The 21199-nt window shown below is 37.8% G+C and overlaps 1 protein-coding gene across 3 annotated transcripts in view; it reads left to right on the forward strand.

Moving 5' to 3' along the window:
- The window catches only part of ORC5 (origin recognition complex subunit 5), a 75482-nt gene that overhangs the window by 14949 nt on the left and 39334 nt on the right, over positions 1-21199 (forward strand). For all 3 annotated transcript variants that reach the window (XM_054080246.1, XM_054080267.1, XM_054080257.1), the window contains exons 6-12: positions 1709-1820; positions 2170-2300; positions 6652-6700; positions 7262-7352; positions 10147-10199; positions 12299-12411; positions 14909-14956. In XM_054080246.1, the coding sequence (XP_053936221.1) occupies positions 1709-1820; positions 2170-2300; positions 6652-6700; positions 7262-7352; positions 10147-10199; positions 12299-12411; positions 14909-14956 (597 nt within the window). The remainder of the gene's footprint in view (positions 1-1708; positions 1821-2169; positions 2301-6651; positions 6701-7261; positions 7353-10146; positions 10200-12298; positions 12412-14908; positions 14957-21199) is intronic.

Consider the following 21199-nt stretch of genomic DNA (forward strand, 5'->3'; position numbering starts at 1 on the left):
AATACCTTAGTACTTTTCTCAGCTAAAATACTGGGAAGTCCGGGAGAGGAACGCAACTGAATGAAATCTATAGAAACATGCTCTCTCGTTAAAATAAAAAGAAGTTTCACAGAAACGGAAGAAACAAAAGATATGGGTGGATGCCACTTTGGCAAGAAGTGGGAAGAGTAAATAAAAGATTCTCCCTGAATTTCAGAGAAGGGGAACAGCATTTAAAGTTTTCAAGTCATTCACAGCTCATATAAAACATTGTCAATTCAATGAAGTTACTTCCTTTTGTTTTCTGGAGGTGCCTTGGTAGTTTTGAAATGTCTTTTTTTAAGAACCGTATTTAAAAGCATCTTTTATTGTGGAGAACTTTTAGTATGGTTGCTAAAACTTTGCAAGAAGAATGATGCATCACCTTCACAGATGCTTAGGTTCATATTAAAAAGCTGATAAATTGAAGAGTCATAAAAATAAGGAATATTTTTTTAATAGGAAGTGTCTTGTTATTTATTGACCAAACCAGCAAATTCAAGGCAAGTATATTGTCCATAAAAACCTGATTAAAAAGAATATGTTACTACACACACACACTGTTGTTAACTAGTAAAACAGTCAGTGGAGTACACAGTTAATACTGTGTGTTGTGGCTTAACCTGGCAGGTAGCTAAAACAACCACACAGCCGTTGGCTTGCTCTCCCCAAGTGGGATAGAGGAAGGATTTTGGGCAGGTGAGGCGGAAGTTAAAACTTGTGGGTTGACATAAAGAGAGTTTGATAGGGGAAAAGAATTAATAATGATAAAAAGAGTATACAAACCAAGTGATGCACAGCCCAGCTGCTGACCGGTGCTCAGCGAATTCCTCAACCACAGCACCTTCTGGCCAAGTTCCTCGGTATATGACATCATATGGTATGGAATATCCCTTTGGCCGGTTTGGGTCAGCTGTCCTGGCTGTGCCTCTTCCCAGCTTCTCGCTGGCAGGACTTGAGGAGCTGAAAAGTCCCTGGTTAGTGTAAGCAGTACTTAGCAGTAACTAAAACATCAGTGTGTTATCAACAGTATTCTCATACTAAATCCAAAACACAGCCCTATACCAGCTACTGGAAAGAAAATGAACTCTATCCCAACCAAAACCAGGATGGTATCCACCCCTTACACTTTACTATCTATGTCATGCCAAGGTCCCATAATTTTCAATACATTCTGATTAATCACCACCATTTTTCCCATCCTTCGGGATATTGTTTATTTTCAAAGACAAGGTTACCTTTACAGTAAAGTACAAGATAGCTTGGTTTCAGAAAGCATTGAGCTTTCTTGCACTTCTTAACTCTCCCTGGTTGTTTGGGAGGTCTGGTTTTAGTTACCAAAGTAAAATGCTGTCTTAATTTGGTGAGGGATGATACATAGTATCATTTTTGTATTGTCTAGTACCAGATCTTTATCACCCCACAATGCATGTCAGTGAAATGGCAAAGGTGCAAAGAAATCTCATGTAATTATGAAAATCTGCAAATGAATGATCTTTTTGATTAGGCCAGCTGAAGCTTTGTTACTATGCTAGTAATTTGTATTAAACTGTAAATTTGATTATTTTTGTGGAACAGAAAAGTCACAATGATAATTTTTCTCATTGATATTGTAACATGCAGTGTTTTTTTTTTTCTTTCTCTGCCTCTCTCTCTCCTCTTTTTTTTTCTTTTTCTCTTCTCTGTGTAGACTGACCGAAATGTGACAGTCATACTGCTGACTGAAATAGTATGGGAATTGTTCCGTCCAATTACTGGGTGCTTCGAGCCACTCACTTTATATTTTCCTGATTACAGCATAGGTAAACTAATTCTTTATTCTGCTTTTCGGGTATTGAATAATACTTTGTTAAACAACATCCAAATGTTTTTTTTCTATGTTTATCAGCGTGTGTTTTATAGAATCTGGAATGTGTAATAGCTACTGAAATGTAAGAGTCTATACTAACACAGCCTATAAAAGAATTATCTTTTTGCACTTGCCAAAACATCTCAAAGCAACATTTTCATTCCATTATATTTGTTAGTCCTTTTAATTGGGTTAGATTTGGCTTTTTTACTATTATAGTTTGTTTTTACACTTAACTTGTGAAATGTGGTCAGTTTATTATGTTATCTTTAAATAAGCAAAACTTATTTTTGTTTAAACAGCACATCTGCAGAAGATCTTGTCTCAGAATCATCCTCCAGAATATTCTGCAGATTTCTATGCTGCATATATCAATATTCTGCTTGGTGTCTTCTACATGGTCTGTAGGGACCTGAAAGAACTTCAGCATCTGGTGAGATGAGCTCCTTTAGAGTTATTGGTTTGTTTGGGGGAGTTTTTTGCTAAATGAGCTCTGAAAATCTAGATTTATTGTTGAACGTGGACAAAGAGAAAATCATAAAAATGTAGAATGGTTTGGATTGGAAGAGACCTTTAAAGGTCATGTAGTCCAACCACGCTGCAGTGAGCAGAAACATCTTCAACAAGATCAGATTGCTCAGAGCCCCATCCAGCCTTACCTTGAATGTTTATAGGGATGGGGCATCCACCACCTCTCTGGGTAACCTGTACCAGTGCTTCACTACCACCAATGCTAATCATAAAAAATTTCTTCCTTATATCTAGTCTAAATCTCTCTTAAGAATATGTCAAAATGCAGTTTGTCTAAAAATATATATCAAAGGTTGCAATTATTTTGGTGGCTGTGAAGGGTTTCCATTGCTACATGGTTTTCTGGTCAGAGGCAAGAAAAGTTGCACTGATGAGATGCCAGTCTACGTATGGTTCACGCAGCCTAGAACTTCAGTTTTTTGAGCTCGAGCTGTTCCTTAGTATCAGCAGACAGCTGACCCAGGCTAGCCAATGGGGTGTTTGGTAATGTGTGGCAAAAGCACCGCATTGTGACTGGCCCCAGGCATCCTTGGCATAGACTGCCTCAGGAGAAGGGTATTTCAAGGACCCAAAAGGATACTGGTGGACTTACGCTATAGTGACCTTGGAGATGGAGGAACTCTTACCTTGTCTGGTTTCTTGGAGGACCCTTCTGTTGTGGACATGTAGGGGGCTGAAGAGCTGCAGGCATTGGTTGCTACCACAACAATGCGCTAGTGGCTGTATTGCACCAATCAGTGCTCTCTAATTCCCATATATAAGCTGATTGGTCAACTGGAGAGGCAATCAGTGATCACCAAGACTCGCTCACACTTCGGTAGTTCCATATAGCCAGTGCAAAAGTCTAATAGAGTGTGGAGACTAGGAGTAGTTCTCAGTGAGGCCCTGAGCAATGACAGGCCTTTAAGCAGGAGATGCTCCCCTTGGGCCAGTCTGGGCAGGACAAAATGTAAAAGTGCTCTGCAGCACAGCTGGGGAGGATGGCCCCACTGGGAGCCTGTTGTAGAAAGCACCAGGGAGATTCGAGGTTGACCCCCTGGGATTTTGGAGTTGGGGATATGGAGGATGCTATACTAAACTGAAAAAGAGATATTGGCAGCATATGAAAGATTTTGAGCTGCTTCGGAAGTGGTTGGTACTGAAGAACGGCTCTTTTCAGCACCCTGACTTCCAGTGCTGGGCTGGGTGTTCAAAGGAAGGGTTTTCTTTACACGTTGTGCAGCTGATGCTGTGAGGAATAAGTGAGTCTCACCAATCACCTAGTGGACTTCAACTGGAAACCATAGTCACCCAGGAATTTGGGGAATACCACCAGAGGAGGAGGTGAAGAGTCCCCGCTGTATAATAAACTGCCAGAAAATGTGAAGTGGTATGCCATGTACACTGATGGATGCTGTGGCATTGTGGGAAAGCATCTAGGGTGGAAGGCTGCTGTATGGTGTCCCATGCGACAAGCCACAGAAACCGCTGAAGGAGAAGGTGAATTGAGCAAGTTCACATAAGTTAAAATCATCCAGCTGGATTTAAATATTGCTGAGTGAGAAAAATGGCCAGTGCTTGTCAGAAGTTGATTTTTGCTACTCAGAATGGTTTGCCTTTAATTACTTCTTTTGTGGTTGTTGAGACTGTGGCAAAGAGGCAGTGTCTTAACCTTATCTTTCAATCAGCCCAGCTGCACTTGCTGCCTAGAGTGATCAAGCTGCAATCCTGCTGGTGCAGGGAGCCAGGGCAGAACTATACCCTGGACACCAGAGCGCCCCTTAAGGTTCCCCAAACTGTGTTCCACAACCTTCCAGTGGGAGCATTGCACAAGTCCACAAGGAATCCCTCACCTCTGGGAGGGACCTCAATCTATAAATAACTCTATAGGAGTCAGGTGGTGTCCTGCTATCCCGAGAGAAAAACAGCACTGGAGCCCAAGTGGTGTCCTTCTTGCACTTCTTTCTTTCTTTCTCCCTTTTCCTCCGTTTCTCTTTTCCTTTCTTTTCCCTTGCTACAGTTTTAGCAAGCCAATGCCTATCTTATTCCTAATTTTGCATGTACAAATAAATTCTTTTATAAATTAGTCATTTGGCATTGGTTTGCCTTCATTTAGCCCAGTGGGCACTGAACCCACACATTTTATGGGGAGACTCTGAGTCTTACCCTGTTGACCTCTGGACTGCCCAGATTGGATCATGACTGTGATCTGTCTCTATACTGACTCCAGAATGGTTGCAAATGCTCCATGGGTGTCATTACAGCACAGGGGCAAACCCATCTGCACTGCCCCATTGTGGCTAGATACTGCTGCGTGTCTAGAGAACATGACTGTAGAAGTACCTCATGTAGAGGTTTGTACCCAAGAGTCAGGCTATTGAGGAACATCAAAACAAACAACAAGTGCTAAGCTTGAAGTGGTTTAGATGGATTTGGACTGGCAACATAAGGGTGAGTTATGACCTCAGGCCATCAAGAGGGAGAAGCAACCTAAGATGAGCTTGTGATCAAGGAATAGGCTTGACCATGGACTGTAACAGAGTTTATCCATGAATGTGAAACATGCTGCAGTCAAGCAAGCCAAGTGGGTAAAGCCTCTCTGGTATGGAGGACAATGTCTGAAATATAAATATGGGAGGGCCTGGCAGATTGAAATCATGCTCCCAAAAACCCACCCAGGCAAGTACTGTGTGCTTACATGGAGGCAACCACCGAATGGCTGGAAACCTATCCCATGACCCAAGCCACAAAGAATGCTATTCCAGGCCTTGAAAATCAAGTCAGAAGCCAGACCTCTTGTGCAGTTTTACAGAAAAATAGCATATTAATTTGACTCAGGCCTGGAGAACCAAAGACTGACATAAATGTTTTCATTGTATTATTTCTTTTGGAATTAAGAATAAAATGGATAAGCCAAAGTCCCTGCAATATAGTCGTGCCTGAGGGAACAAACGTACGTTGAAGGTGTTTGGAAAAAAGGAGTTGTAGCCATATATCAGTTGAGAATGTAATAGCAAACAAACTAACAGGAGAAAAATAAAAAGTACTTGACAGTGACCTCTCCATAAGAAAAGCTAGATAGCAATTATTGTCTCAGTAGATTATTATTTAAATGACTATGCTGTGTGCAAGGAATTTTTACACATTTGAAATGATCAGTGGTTATGGCCAGTGAACAAATCAGTGCTAGTTAGATGATCTGAATGGCCTGCCTGCATTTCTGTCAGGAAAATGTAGCTAAACTGCAGCTGAACTTCGGTGTTCACTATACAGGTTTTATATTTAAGTGAGATTATTGAAAACTGATGGAAATACAAATAGAAACTAGAGTCACAGTTCTTTTAGATGTGTACTTGATTTCCCTGCTTATCAGAATACTTCTATTAGCTTTAGCGGCACTGTTTATGTATGTGTGTGTGAAATACTAACATTTTAGAAAGATTTATGTAACTGGCCCCTAAATACTTTTTGTGCTTGACAAGTCTCTTCTGTAGAAGGTAATGTCAGACATTAGAACTGTCTGTAGGCTTCTGAACAACTGCATAATGTCTAATATAGACTCTAAATGTGTATGTTATTGTGCATTATTATTGATAATACATCCTGGAATTATATTAGATGTATATGTGGAAGTTATTACATTGAGTACTGTATACTAGCACAGAGATTTAATAAGGTGCAGTGCAACAAAAGGAAAATGAAATGTGAAGATTGTTATTTGACAAAGTTCTGTGCAATATTGATTTAAGCATTTAAAAAAAAACCAACTAGATTACAACCTTGTCAAAAATCTTAGTCTTACCTTAGGCAAAAGAAATGTGTTTGAATATGAAATATGTTAGCAAGGTTTTGTTTGTTTGTTTATGTTTTTAAAATGATTTCTGCTTCTGTGTGTGTAAGTATGTGTGGCCTACTTTTGAATGCGATGAACTGCTCCTGGAAATGGAAAGTTTTATCTGAAAATTAAGGGAGTAAAAGAAGTTAATGAAAACATTTTAATTGCATTTATGATGTTTAATTACTGAGAACAGTAAGCTGATCTGGAGGAGATCAAAACTAAGCTAGATTACTTCTTTGTATTTTGTAATCTTTGTAATCTATTGAAATGTTCTGATGCTTTACAGTGTAATGTTTGGAAGCAAGCAGCATAATTGCTGACTGAAAACCAGTTAATTTGTTTTGCAAAGTAAATGAATTACACTGCTTGTTATATTCTGTAGCTAGATCAAATATATAGTACCTCTTTAATATGTTGTACCTTTTACTTTCTGTAGGCAGTACTCAATTTTTCTAAATACTGTGAACCAGTGGTCAGAGGAGAAGGTAAGCTTTTATCTTTAATTTGACCAGGTGTCTTGAAAGCGCACACGCACTCCTGTGGGTTCTGTGGAGGACTTTGCTTTGATCCTCACTGCATTGTGTCTATTTGTCCGGTCACAATAGTATTGCTTATTCTAGTTGCACCCAGTAGGCGGCATTTGTAGCAGAGGCAGTATATGACATTTGTTCGTGATATTTTGTGTTAATGAGACGGAAGTACTGTGAAAACTTGTTTCCTCCCTATAAATCTTTCCTCACTCAAGCCCCAGGACTTCTGCAAAGTAATGTGAGAAGTCGCTTCTCGCAGTCAAGGTTAAGAGGAGAAAATGAGAGCAAAGGTTCTGCCAAAATGTACCAGAGTATCTGGAGATAAAACACAGATAGAGAGGCTTGCATGGTAAAACGTGCTTGCAGATGGGCAATGGTGGAGCATCATGCTAGTACAGTATTTCAGGGTCATGGTGTTAGATTTCTATCATGCCTGTGCCTATTTAGGTGTCAGAGGTAGAGTTTTAGTGTTTCGTGAGTTAAATGTTTCACAGAATTTATTCTGGCTTGGTGCAGCAAATGAACGTGACACCCACAAACTCTGGAAAAATATTGAACCTCATTTGAAGAAGGCAATGCAGACTGTTTATCTTCGGGAAATATCAAGGTAATTTGGTGGCAAAGGTTTCTTTTTTGTTGTTCATGTTGCTGTTTTTAACAAACATCCTCTCTAAATTTAATTTATTCTCTCAATTATGTTTCACGGCTAGTGTTTCTTTTTTGCTAGATAGAATCTTTTTTCTCTTCAAAGTGTGTTTCTTTCTTGCCATATAATGCTAGTAATAGGGTATCTCAGGTGTAAATTTTTAAATAAAACAGTATTTGTAGCAAATAAAATGTTAAATAAGCGGCAGCAGGTCATCTTCTGTTTTTCACTGATGGTCGTGGAGGTAGATCCATTTTCTGTCACTTTTGGAACTACCAAGCATGGGAATCCATCATCGGCATATACAGGCACAGTTGAAAACACTCGTAAAGTTGACTTGCAGATCCTCACTGTACCGAAGTTGTCTGCAAACCTCAAAATTCTTATGAGATGTTACAGATTTTGAACATCTGTATTTCTTACCTTTGTTTACTGGAGCTAGGCTTGTGTGCGTACTGTGCTTTGTGACTGCTTGGGGTTTTTTTGTTGAAGAGCTACATTTTCCTTATATTGAATTACTATTTTTGACAGCATTAATAGCTGGTGTCCTGTTAATGGTCTGAGTTTCTTTTTATATGGTTTTAGATATCTTGTTTGCTAGACTGCTAGAAAAAAGATGATGCTGTTCATTTTTTTGGGTCAGATTTAATGTCTTCTCCATCTTTAAGATTGGTGATTCTGATGTTACACCATGTAAAGAGAGATAATTTGGTAATGTTTGATTTCTTTATCTTAGTATAAACATAATTATTTTTTTCCTTTCAAAGTCATTGAGGCCATAGAATGTTCTGGTAACTTCACCTGGGTGTGGAGTAGAAGCCTTTGCTAAGTGTTTTGGAAAAGTGATTGTTCTTTCAAAAAGAGAATGGATTTTACTCCATATAAGCCAGACTTCACTGCGCAATGAGGCATTATTCTGTTGGCCTCAAGTATGTATTTGTGCTCAATATTGATCTTCATTACAATGCCTTATTTATGATCATCCTGAATTTTGCACTGTGTAATTTCCTACTCTATTTAAGGTGCAGTATAAGATTATGATATACAAAAGCTTATTAATTGTTTCCAAATAACTGGTTTTCTCTTTATTGTTGTCTTTGATTATAAATTTGAGCTTTATGTTATTTTTTATTATAGATTTCATTTTTATGCATAATAGTTCTAGGATTTAGTTTTGTGCAATCACTAAATGCTTGAGGAACTAAAATGATCACATCAGTTTTTCTGGCCACAGGACTGTAATTACTCTAGCCTTTTTTTCAAGTTGTAAGTTAGACCAGTGGAACTTTGCCATCAGCTGTTGTGCTACCTGAACTGAAATGAAAATAAAACTTTTTTTTCTACCTGTAAAATAGAAATCAGATAAAAACTTGGCTCATTGATAGTTTGGTTGATCATTCATTACAATTTGATTATTATATCAGCTCTCATTAAGCTTTTCGTAAGTTTTATGGTTTATAGCTGATAAACCCTGTTCATAAAGATCTTTATAAAACCAAAAGCACTAGTGGTCTGAGAAACCTATTGGTTTACCCCCTCTAAAATCCAGACACTTTATTGCTATTTAACCCCAGCTGGTAGCTAAGCCCCTCACAACCGCTTGCTCACCTCTACCCCCAGCAGGGTAGAGAATTAGAACAGTAAAACTGAGAAAAATTTGTGGGTTGAGGTAAAGACAGTTTAATAGGTAAAGCAAAAGGTGCATGCACAAGCAAATCAAAACAAGGAATGAATTCACTGCTTCCCACTGGCAGGCAAGTGTTCAGCCCTCCCCAGGAAAGCGGGGCTCCGTCACTTCTAATGGTTACTTGTGAAGACAGAACGCTATAACTCTGAACATCCTCCTCAATTCCTCCTTCTTCCCCCAGCTTTGTATGCTGAGCATGACATCATATGGTGTGGGATATCCCTTTGGTCAGTTGGGGTCAGCTGTCCTGGCTGTGTCCCCTCCCAGCTTCTCCTGCACCTGCAGCCCACTTGCTGGTGGGACACTGCCAGAGGCAGAAAAGGCCTTGAATCTGGGTCAGCACTGTTCAGCACTAAGAAAAACATCCCTCTGTTATCAACAATGTTTCCAGCACAAATCCAAAACCTGGGCATACTAGCTACTATGGAGAAAATTAACTCTACCCCAGCCAAACCAGCACAGGTATCTAACAATGTCATTCCTTACAGGATGTTTTAAAGAGATTTTTTTTTGGCTGTTGTTTAGGAAAACACCAAACTGCTTGCAGATGTTTTTCACTGAAAAAATGTTTCATCTTGATGTCACTAGAGTTTTCAGTAAAGAATGAATATTGGTGGGGGTTTTTTTATGTAGTCTTCAAAATTACATTATGATGTAATGGTAATATTGTTCTCACTAGTGGAAACAGTAAACAGTGGATAAAAACCATCAAAATTATTAGCGTTTTTATCAAATTCTGCATTGTTCTTGAAACTTAAAAAACTTGATATTTACTTACTGGTGTTTTTTGGATGAAAAGAAATGAGTATTTTACAATAAGCTTGTACTCACTTTTACTTTTATGCCTTAATATAACATTACTTTCTTCCTTTTTTTTCAAATACTCAGTCTGAATCTCATTGAAATTTATGTGCAAGGTAGCAAGACTTGGTATTTTCAATTATTCTCTTACTACCTGTATCCTAGCCAGTATCATAAAATTAAAATATGCATATACCAGGCGTGTACTTTTCTCTAAAAGACTAACAAATACTTTGACTTACTATATTTGCATTCTCTGTCTTTTAGCTCACAATGGGAGCGCTTGCAGCATGACAATGGAGAACCTGGGCAGTTGAAAGGTATTGCATACAGAGGCTTGTAATGTGAAATGTGTACTGTTCAGATTGACCTGGTTGTTTTTATCTGATAACATGTAAATGAAATTATATAGACAAGGGTACCTACTAATATTAAATTACAGTTCAGGGTAATCATTATTTGAGAAGGTGTTCTACAAAGAACTGTTACTGTTTTCTCGCTGGGCATAGATCCTGGTAGTAATCTTCCCTTTGTGGGTAAAAGCAGATTCCTTTGAATCAGTATTTCTAATGTGAGAATAGATGAGGAATGGAATGACTCCTGATGATCAATCCTATGTGTGCAAACTGGCAGAATTGTCTGAATGAGTAGATGGGAATATTATACTTGGTGTATTACACTGGGTTAGCACATTTCTTAACAAATGTCCCTATTTCTTGGAAAGAAATTACAATTGCAAGCTTTCTTTCTATTCTTTTCTTAGAGAGGAGTATGACTTTGTTGAGTGTGTACTTCAAACGGATTGGAAAGTCAAATCTCATTATATGTCAGCCTTCTTTGCAATTTAGGAATGAACACTAAAATATTTTCCTGGTGATGTCAGTCAGTCATGATATTTTGACCAGTTCTTAGTTTGTGAATGCTTTTGAATTATTCTTTAGATAGTAGGTAAAATTGCCACTTTTTACAATTGACTTAACGTAATTGCAATCATCAGACTGTTTCTAATATTTGCTTTATAATCATTGATTTTTCGACATTTTTGACAAAGGATTTTGAGTCAAAGTGTTATTAAACTCCCTCCTTCTGTGCTCAAATGACCATGAAATACTTCTGCACCTCACAACCCTAAAAAGGGAGACTTTGTTCAAAATGCATTTTTCTATGGTTTTTAGGTTTATGTAGTAGGAAAAACTGCCTTGTTGGTAAACAGCATTTGATAACAATATGCATAAAAAGCAATTATAATATATTTTATTGTGAATGTAATTAATTAACTAACAGTGTTAATTAACAGTGCATCATGCAGTACTGGCAGACTAGAAGAATGGAGCAGAAAGATATTTCTGTATTAAATGAAATTTTCTATAAGTAAAAGTTCATTTGGCGTTGCATGCTGTGATTAATACACAATACAAAAATAGTCTCTTGATTGTATATGAAACATTTGTAATTATCCTTTGGCCCTTATGTGAGAAGAAATTATTACTAGCATCTAGAATGCTTCTCATCACACTCAGGGCTCTGAATCTTAACTTCTAAACCTGTTTAATTCCTTGATCCTTGATTTGTTGATATAAGGGTACTTCCCAGAACAAGAAATTGTTGCAGTGAAAACTTCTTAGCAAAGAAGGCACAAGAGAGATAGATTTAGGCAACCGATGAAGTAAGGTGGTTTGATCGTCCTATTCATAGGCATAATCTGTGTAAGAGAAGTAACTATGGCAACATACCTGGGGAATATAAGGGGAAAAATGTACGAAGTGTAGGTAAAAAGAGGGAAGGAAAATAGTGAGTAGACGGTAGTTTTTGTCTGTTTTAATGTGTGAGACTTTAATCTTAATGAATATACATGTAGCAGGCTAGGTCAATTGCATTGAGTTTAACATTTTGAAAACATTTTCTTTAGGAAATAAGAGTGGCTAAAAATCATGAGATACTAAACTGTTTCTTAGAAGTTCAGCACTGCTTCTTTCTCTACCATGCCAGCCCTGTTCCTGGCAGACCTGTCTGGAGCAGCGCGAAGGTTGGGTCTTGGAGAAGAGCTCTGCCATTAAATACATCTCTTCATCTCCCCTGGTTGCCAGAAAAATTGCTTTCATTGAAAGTAGCCTGGAATTTTTTTCTTGTTTTTTTTTTTTTTTTTTTCCCAGGGAGATCACACTTTAGTGTTTTATGAATCTCCAGTGCTTCAAATACGGTTTATGACATGACTCCGTAAGAGTTCAGAATGTTGATTTTGTTTAGCTTCGTGCTATTCCTTGGCCCTTCACTGATTTTATATCTGTAGCTGTACTCATTTAGTTACAGGAATAGAGCAGGACACAAGGAAAAGAAGACTGTAAACCAGTCTAATTTGAAGTTTGTGGATGTTGAGAGTGGGGTTTCGTGACTCATAAACTGTTTGTTTATTTTATAGGAATTTCTGCACATACACATGTAGAACTTCCTTATTACTCCAAATTTCTTCTAATAGCTGCTTACCTTGCCTCCTACAATCCTGCTAGGACAGATAAGAGGTTCTTTCTAAAGGTAAAGAGATTTTTTTTTTCTTCGTTATTCTTCCTGAATTCCCACATACTGAATTTCCTAGTTTAAAACTCTTCATTTGAGCTGTCTTACAGTGTGTGGCTCATTTGATTTGATCAGAAGGTTTTCTGTAGATCACATATTGTAATTGGTAATGATCACTTAGTTATTAATAATGTCTAATAAACTCAACTTCATGTCAAAATGTGTAACACATAGCACAAGCACTGTGCTTTTGTAAGCTGACATAGCCTCATATTGTGAAGATTTTATTGGAGAGCCTGCAGTATCCTTAGGTATAAGGCACACTTAAATTTTCAGAGTAAGATGCAAACCACAACTGAGTTAGCCTTTAATGAGGTAAATGACATAGTGCATTGTTGACTTATTTATTCAATTTTAAGCTTCTGAAACAGAAACCTATAAACAGTTGCTTTTGCAGAAGATATGGTTCCATTAGTCGACACGTATTTAAGTGATGGCAATGCATGTTTTAGGATGAATGTGTTAATCCTCACCACCAAATCAAGGGCAAAGCCTCGTTTTCTGTAAGTTCTTGCTGGGTACAGGTTGAAATGTTTTTTTTTTCCTTTTTGAATTTGGGCGCTGCCATAGTTTGTAGCCACTTTCTTTCTTACCCAGAATCTTCATGCTCCTCAAGCCTGCCTCATTGTGTTGGTTTTGAGGTGACAAAATGTAGACAGGAAAATAGATAACGGAAGAGTGATGCGGCAGTTCTGCTTTCAATGCATTTTACCAACAGTAAAGGATGCAGACAGCAAGATGGTCATTGATCTGCTAACCTGCAGTACTGGTATAGGTGCTAGCCTCTGCAGCTAAAGATAAAGTCAGTTTGTGGCAGCCTGGAGTACTAACAGCCTGAGAACGCCATGAAGTAATAAGTAGCAGACCTTCTGTTAGTAAAATTTAAGAGCTTTGTGGTAAATTAAGTGAAAAATATGAAGTTGGTTTTGTAAGGTTATCTTTAAAATGAAGAATAACAATCTCTATGAAATCTTCATTTTAATAGAAAACAGGATTAAAAACCAGCTGAAAGTTAGTTCTGAATTTCATATGTTTCTTTGTACTTGCACAGAAATACTGCACCTGCTCACTTGTTTGAAATGGTTTTGGTATAACAAATATCGTGTATGGTGATCCCAGCGTAACCTTTAAAATGCAGTAATGTTGTTGTGATTCATCGCTAGCATGGCTGTGTAACCACTGGCTTGATCACTTTCCCCTCCAACAGGTCTGTGTTATCACAGCAGTGTTCCTTTCAGAAGCATGATAAAAAGATTACTTTGTTGTCTCTAAGTGTGTGATATGTATTAATTGAATGGACTAGCTTGTTTTAGTCTGGCATGTTATTTAAAGGAAACTTAAAGGCCTGTCTAATCTTAAGCTCTTCAGAAGTCAATCAAGAAAAGCCACAGTTGCGAAGATTGTCTTGACATGGCTGAGTACTGAGTTCCACAAATACTGAGTACAAGGTTTTAAACATTAAAATAAAAAAATGAGTTATTTCATTGGAGATATTTTTTCCCTGATTCATTAAGCATGATTATAAGGTGTACTTATTAATAAAATAGATCTCTCAAGGCTGTGGAAAAATTAATCAGGTTATACTTAACTGTGTTTAAGGAATATACTTGTACCTCCCCACAAATTTTACATCATTTACATGTCTTCCTTCATGTCTTTCTTTGTCTTTTTAAGTTTTTTTTACTCATCCTTATGTCACATCTTGTTTTCTAAATTTATTTCCTTGTCTTACCTTCACATTTTCAGCTGAGATCTAAGAACACTTGATATATTCTTTGAATAGTCATGTGTTTCTAAAGGCTACTTTAAAGCTATGCCTTTTTAAATTGCTTGTGCATCCCCCCCTCCCTTTCTGTTTTGTCCTTTAGCTCCTGCACCCTGAACTGTCTTTGTAATGTATTGATTTACTTCCTGGTTGTCATTCTGCCAACTGGCATACTGTCAGAGTTCTAAGATGGAGCAGATAACAGATGAAAATTCAGATGGATTTTATGCAGGGATACATGTTAAAATGAAGTGGTCGTTATTTAAACTTATCTGGAAAGTGAAAGAAATGAAACATCTGTCTTTTTCATTAGACGATTGAGAGTAAGAGAAGGATGGTGACATGAAGCCATATTTAAAACCAATTTTTACTTCCTCTCCTCATCAGTCCCTGATTAGATCAGAAAAATAATTATGCATGTCACCAAAAAATGTCAGAGTTGGTTTTTGGTTTTGCACCACTTGAGACACAATGGAGCAAGAAAGTAAGGCAAATGTAATTTTACGGCTTATAGTAAGAAGGATTGCTAGTAGCATCACAGGCGGATACTGGAGATGCAGTAAAGAAGCAGACCCAGACTAATGTACTATTATATGTAGCGCACAATTATTTGACTGTTTTGATTCTGTCTTCGGTGTAGAAGGAACATAAAATAATTTACATATAATATTTGCTTTTGTCTGTTTGCAGCATCATGGGAAGATAAGAAAGACCAACTCTATGAAGAAACACGAGAAGGTATATATTTTATCTTTCTAAGTGGAGCTTCATAGGATCATAGAATGGTTTGGGTTGGAAGGGACCTTTAAACCTGTCCAGTTCCAACCCCTCTGCCATGGGCAGGGTCACGTCCCACTGCACCAGGCTGCTCAAAGCCCCATCCAACCTGGCCTTGAACACTTCCAGGGACGAGGAATCCACAACTTCCCTGGGAAACCTGTTCCAATGCCTCACCGCCTTCAGTGTGAAGAATTTCTTCCTAATGTCTAATCTAAATCTTCCTGCCTTCAATTTAAAGCCATTCCCCCTCATTGTATCACTACATGCACTTGTTAAAAGTCATTCCCCAGGTTTGTTTTACCTTCAGGTACTGGAAGGCTGTTATAAGGTCTCCTCGGAGCCTTCTCTTCTCCAGGACTAACAGCACAAACTCGCTGAGCCTATGCTCATGTGGGAGGTGCTCCAGCCCTCTGATCATCAACAAATATTTTTTTTCTGCTGTACTGTTGGTTTTGGGGTTTTTTTTGCCTCTTTGTGTACTGTAGAATGAACAGAATTACATAAATAACAGTGCATTTGTTTTGTGTGCTATAACTTACTTTTATACGTAAGTTATATCAAAGTTTTATACTTTGATACGTACTTTTATTTCATTAAAATTCAAGTGTAGCATAAATTTGCATCCTAAAACCATGTTTTTTCATGTAACAAAATGTGCTTAATGAAGCTAGTTAAAGGACATTGTACATGGAAGAGCCGAATATCACAATTTTCTCAAAATGCTTAGAGTAATAGGTGGTTTGTAGTTTTGAAAGTCATATCTCTCTAATTCCCAGTGATGCAGTGAGGTATAAGAGCTGAAGTTTGTGTTTTGAGATTTGGAAACTTTGCACTGCTGTCAGTTGTTTAGGATTCCATCAGAAATTAATTAACCTTTTAATGGTTTTAAATAGCTAAATATCATTGATTTCAGTGGAGCTATACCAGTTTTTACTGACAGAAGCTTGATATGCTAGGAAAATCAAATACCTATATGTTTGTTTATAACTGTAATGTAAAAAGAGAAATAAATTTTAACAGTTATAACTTATTGGCTCATTTATAAACAAATCCCTAAATCAAGAGCAGTGCAAACAGCACTAAATCCCTGGATAAACAGTCATTACATTCTTTCCTTCTCTATGTTACAGGCAGTGTAAATGATAAGAGAAAAATTTTAGTGTGTTTCTTAGCCTAATAATCCTTTGCTTCTGATGCTGCGTATAGCTTTTCCTCTAATTTTTCTCCTCCCCCTGCAGGAGGACAGAGTTGTTGGCTGCCCGAAGGCTTTCATTCCAAGTTCTCCTATTTCTGTAGAGGCAGTTTTTGGGTGTGAAAATATTAAGTGATCTTAGTTTTACTTCAGCAGTGCAGTGTGTTGTAGTGCTAGGTGGGTATTTATGCAAGATTGAGAATCCTGAAGTCTCTAAATGCATGTGTCCTTTACACGTAGACCTTGTGTGTTTTGTCCCTGGCATGTGAACTCCAGAGAACTTCTAGACTCTTGAATTATTTTCAGGAGTGCTATCTTCTTGAAATACCTTCATAGCTTAGTTAGTCAAAAAAAAATTTTTGGGAGAAGGAATAAATATTTTATCTTGGATCAAAATGTTCTTTCCTTGCATCCTCTCCAGGAAAGGTTTTTTGTTTTATTTGCTCTGGGCAATAGATTTCTGACTTGGATGGTGAGATGAGAACAACTAGGGAGATGGAACAGCTACGAACATAAAGGAAAGGGGAAAACAGAGATGAGATGAAGGAATACCAAGGTTGTGATTGCCTTATCTGTACCATAGGGCTTGTTCTCTTGAATCAGTGTTTGTATTAAATGTACTTGTATCTGAGTTCACTGCCTAGTGTTCAGAAGTGCCTGCATTAGTGATATATTTTTTTTCATTTTAATATTGTTCCTGCAGCCAACTAAATGCTGCTGAGTAGGTACAGCTAAGGGAAGAACTAAAGGTAACTCAAACAAATGTAAACAAAGTAAATGTAAACCAAATTAATGGTCAAAGAGATGAGCAAGATTTCAGTTGCCTTTTTTTACTTCAATTAGATTAATTCTAAATTTGTAGATTTTACATTTACCCCGCAAGCTAAGCATTGAACTGATATCCTGAAAGCCTGATTAGACATGTGTGCAGTTAAAGAAGCTTAGTTTGTTGCCCATCTGTAACAAATACCTTGCAGAGTTAGGAAGGAATCTTAAGACTGTGAATGATCTAATTCTCTCACCTCTTTGTTGTATTAAAAATTAGTGTTAGTCTGAAGAGAATTAGAACTCTATGATGGTAATAAATCAAATTTAGTTCATGGAAAATATCTGTTGACTGTGTTACGTTAAAGTCTGATTGCATGCAAGAAACGGGAGTGTGTCTTAGGAGTTAATGAACAGGAATGGAACTTTGTGATGTTTTGAGAGTACCTTTAGTTCTAGTCACAGAGCACTGGTTTTCTGCTTATGCATCGCTTCAGAGTTTACAGATAAGGACCCTTTCACTGTAAGTATTGATGTCAGAAACTGCTTGTAGGTCAGAGCACAGTCTGGTTTTGAAAGTTTTTGAGATGTGTTAGCTGTGATAGTGTGAAACAGGACTGCAGGTCCTAAGGGGATCTTTCCAGGCCTGTTTTCCTTTTACTGTACTGTAACCTTTATAAATATTTACACAGAGATACAATCATCGCATGTAAACTTGCATAATTTGGTACCATGATTTTATAGTGAGGGAAACTGAAATATAGGGATAAAGTATTACGTATGCAGTGTTATAAGTGAAGAGTCATTTACTTCAGTTGTTGTGATGGCTTATATAAGCATGCCTTTGCTCAGAGGAGCTTGTCTAAAGACTGATTTACAGATCAGAGTCACCCAGTTCCAAATGGGTGCCTGCATCTAAGCTGGTGTCTTTTTATAGACAGTGCAGAGCTAGTTGATGCAGTCACTGAAGTGTAGGGTGTGATTCGTCTCATACTAAAGGAGTTCTACGTTCAATCAGATGAATTGCACCATAAACTGTATTGATTAGATTTCTACTGGCTATAATGGGAACTTAGGAACCTAGCCTGGCTGTGCATACCTATTTGGCAGGAAGCTAAGATTAGATGAAATAAATCTTTCCTTAAAAGTTTAGGTACAGCCAGGCTAAAAATTCTGTTTCTTAACTCTGTTCAGTCCAGAGGCCATGTTTCTTATTAGAAAAGTAAATCTTTTGATTGAGGGGAAAAAAATTACCTTGTAATTCTATTAATTGCTTAGTTTCTGATAACAGCAGAATTTGTTGGGTTTCTTGCATGGTTGCCCTGGAGTGATGGTTTTTTTCCATTTTAATGACAAGTGAGAGATCTTCCTGGTGAAGTTATTTTTGCGGGAGTATGCTTTTTCAGATGTCAGTCCATCTGAAGATCAGATGTGTTGGTGTGGTTTTTATTAGAAAAGAGTTTGTTTACTATATCTGGCTCAGCTTCGGTCTAGGATTTGTTTTGTATCAGAATTTTTAGTTTACAGCTGAAGATGCTTCATTCGTATAGCAACCAGGAAAGTTCAGAAATACTTTCTGCTGAAAAAGTGGGAAGCATAGTTCTCTCTTTTGGTATATGCTAAAAGGGTTGAAAATTCAGTCAGCTGAAGATAAGAACTTTCTCCTTTTCATGCAGGCAATTTAGTTTGGATTATGGTTTTACTTTTTGATTCTTACATTATCGTTCGTGGAATTTTGCATTGTGAATTGTTTGCACTTACAGAACAGTGAAAGACTTAGGCCTGTTAATCAGTGGGGACATGAAAACTTGAGAGTGTAGATGAAAACCGCGAGCACAGACAGTGTCAACCGGGGAACATATTTTTGAACTATTTGGTGATTCTGTTGCCAAAGGCGGAGAGAAGATAGAGAATGCACAGAATTAATTTGATAGTTATAAAACTTATTAAAAAGACTTTCTGAAAGTGGAAGGTATCTATTCATTTTGAAGGGAGATGAGGGGTCCCTTGGGTTTTCATAAATACTCTTCATGTAGTATTTTACTTAGCTCCTTGCAGAAGATTTTTACAAATCCTGTTCTTTATAGTGTTCTGTTTGGAGGAATTTCTAAACCATTCATCTTCCAGGAATTTATTTCTGCTAAAGGAATAAAACTTAAATGCTTCTTCTAGAAGTTGCACTCTATTAGAATTAACTCTTTTGACTTTTCCAGAAGGAAGCACTTCTCTTAAATAAGTTGCAAGTTCAAAACAGTATTCTGTCTAAGCAGAGAACTGGTAATACTAAGAACAGGAAACTCATGAAGAACCTGTATACTAACCACAACTTCAGGGATTAATGTATGCTAATTGTGCTTGCTAGGTGCTTGTAGTGTACACATTTTAATTACTGCATGTTTGTTGACTTTTTCTGTTGATAATAAAGAATATGCTTCACAGAACTGGCATGTCTAGAAGCAGAAGGGCAGAGGATTGTACAGTTCATAACTTACCCAACAGCTGCATTCTGACTGAAGGTGCTATGCTCAAGTTTTGACTATGTGTTTCAAAGACTTTTCACATTGCTTTCTTTGTTAGCAGAGGTAGCTTTGGGGACACCTCCTGGATGTGAAAAGCTAAACCATCTATTGGAAATTCCTTTTTGTTTTGCTGAAGAAACGAATGTGTTTTTACTGGTTACTAACAGCACAGGGGTGCTGGAGGTCTATTTGAGAAGTGTCCTTTCCCAGAAGCATTCTGAAACAAATTTTCTTTTGAAATTTCTCTTTGATCTTGACTGCTCTTCTAGTAAGATAAAGCAATGTACACCACAAAAAAAAAGGAAACTGGATGTCAAAGTAGAGAATGAAATACAAACTTAAAAGGAAACAAGTATTTCCCTTGTCAGAACTTTTGACAGTCAGGGTCATCAAATATATCTCTGTAGTCCTAACAATGCTGCCCAATTCTGCCCTGTGAACCTTGCTTCTCCTTTTTGTAAAATTGGTTATTTGAAAAATATCTCACTTTGAAAAATCAGGAACTCATATTTTTGTGTTTCCAGTGGAATTCAGTGTTGCTACATACAATACCCTGTAATGCCTAAGATGTCCATCAGTATCAGCTGAGGTGTGAAGATGATATATCTAGTACAAAAGAAGGATAACAGACAGGATGTCTCTGTAAATGCAAAGTCGAGTAAATGTGCTGTGTTCTGGTAACAGCTCGTAGCTGACGGGTAGCTCTTCGAACAGCAGCTCTTACCTAGTGAAGGAGCTGACCTTAGGCTCAGCCTACTGAAGTCTTTATTTTAGACCACTAAACTGTGATGGCAGATCACACTGGACCCTCACACTCTGCACCCTTTGGGCTGCACCTCCAGTACTCTGTCCAGTTTTGCCCCCCTCCAGTAGAAGAGACATACCAATAAACCAGGGCAGGTTCATCGGAGACATGAAAATGGTCAGAGGCTGGAGTGCTTGTCTTGCAAGAACAGGCTGAGGGAACTGTAGTTGTTCAGACTGTAGAAGGGAGGACTAAAAGCAGCCTGTCCTTTACTTGCGTTGAGTTCATCGAGAGTATGCAATACAATGGTGGATGGTGAGAGGATGAGAAACGATGATCGTAAGCTGATGTTTATAGGGGATATAAGGATGGGATGTTGCCAAAGAGCAACAATGGTTTCGCAGAGAGGTGATAGAAGCTCTGTCCTTGGAGGTTTCTGAGACTGAACTGATAAAGTCCTGAGCAACTGGGCCTGACCTTCTAGTTGACCTGGCTCTGAGCAGGATAGGTTTTGGCTAGAGACCTCCTGAGATCCCTTCCAGCCAGAATTGTCCTATGATTAAGTGTATTCTAAGAAAGTAGAAATGTAGTAGCAAAGGCATTTCCAATGTAAAACAATATGTTGAAGTGTTCTCGTTTTTAATTTCATTTTTTAATTGATAAAAAATGTTTTCTTTGTTTTTTATATCAAAATGGTAACATTTTCACATAATCACAGGTTGGTTGGCATTGGAAGGAACCTCTGGAGGTCATTGAGTACAACCCCCCTGCTAAAGCAGGTTCACCTACAGCAGGTTGCACAGGAATACGTCCAGGCAGGTTTTTAATATCTCTAGAGAAGGGAGACTCCACAGCCTCTCTGCCTGTTCCACTGCTCTGTCCACTCTCACAGTAAAGAAGTTTTTTCTCATGTTGAGGTCGAACTTCCTATACTCCATTTTGTGACCGTTGCCCCTTTTCCTGTTCTAGGGCACCATTGA

This window comes from Cuculus canorus, chromosome 1 (genome assembly GCF_017976375.1).
Source record: "Cuculus canorus isolate bCucCan1 chromosome 1, bCucCan1.pri, whole genome shotgun sequence".
Classification (NCBI taxonomy): Eukaryota; Metazoa; Chordata; class Aves; order Cuculiformes; family Cuculidae; genus Cuculus; species Cuculus canorus.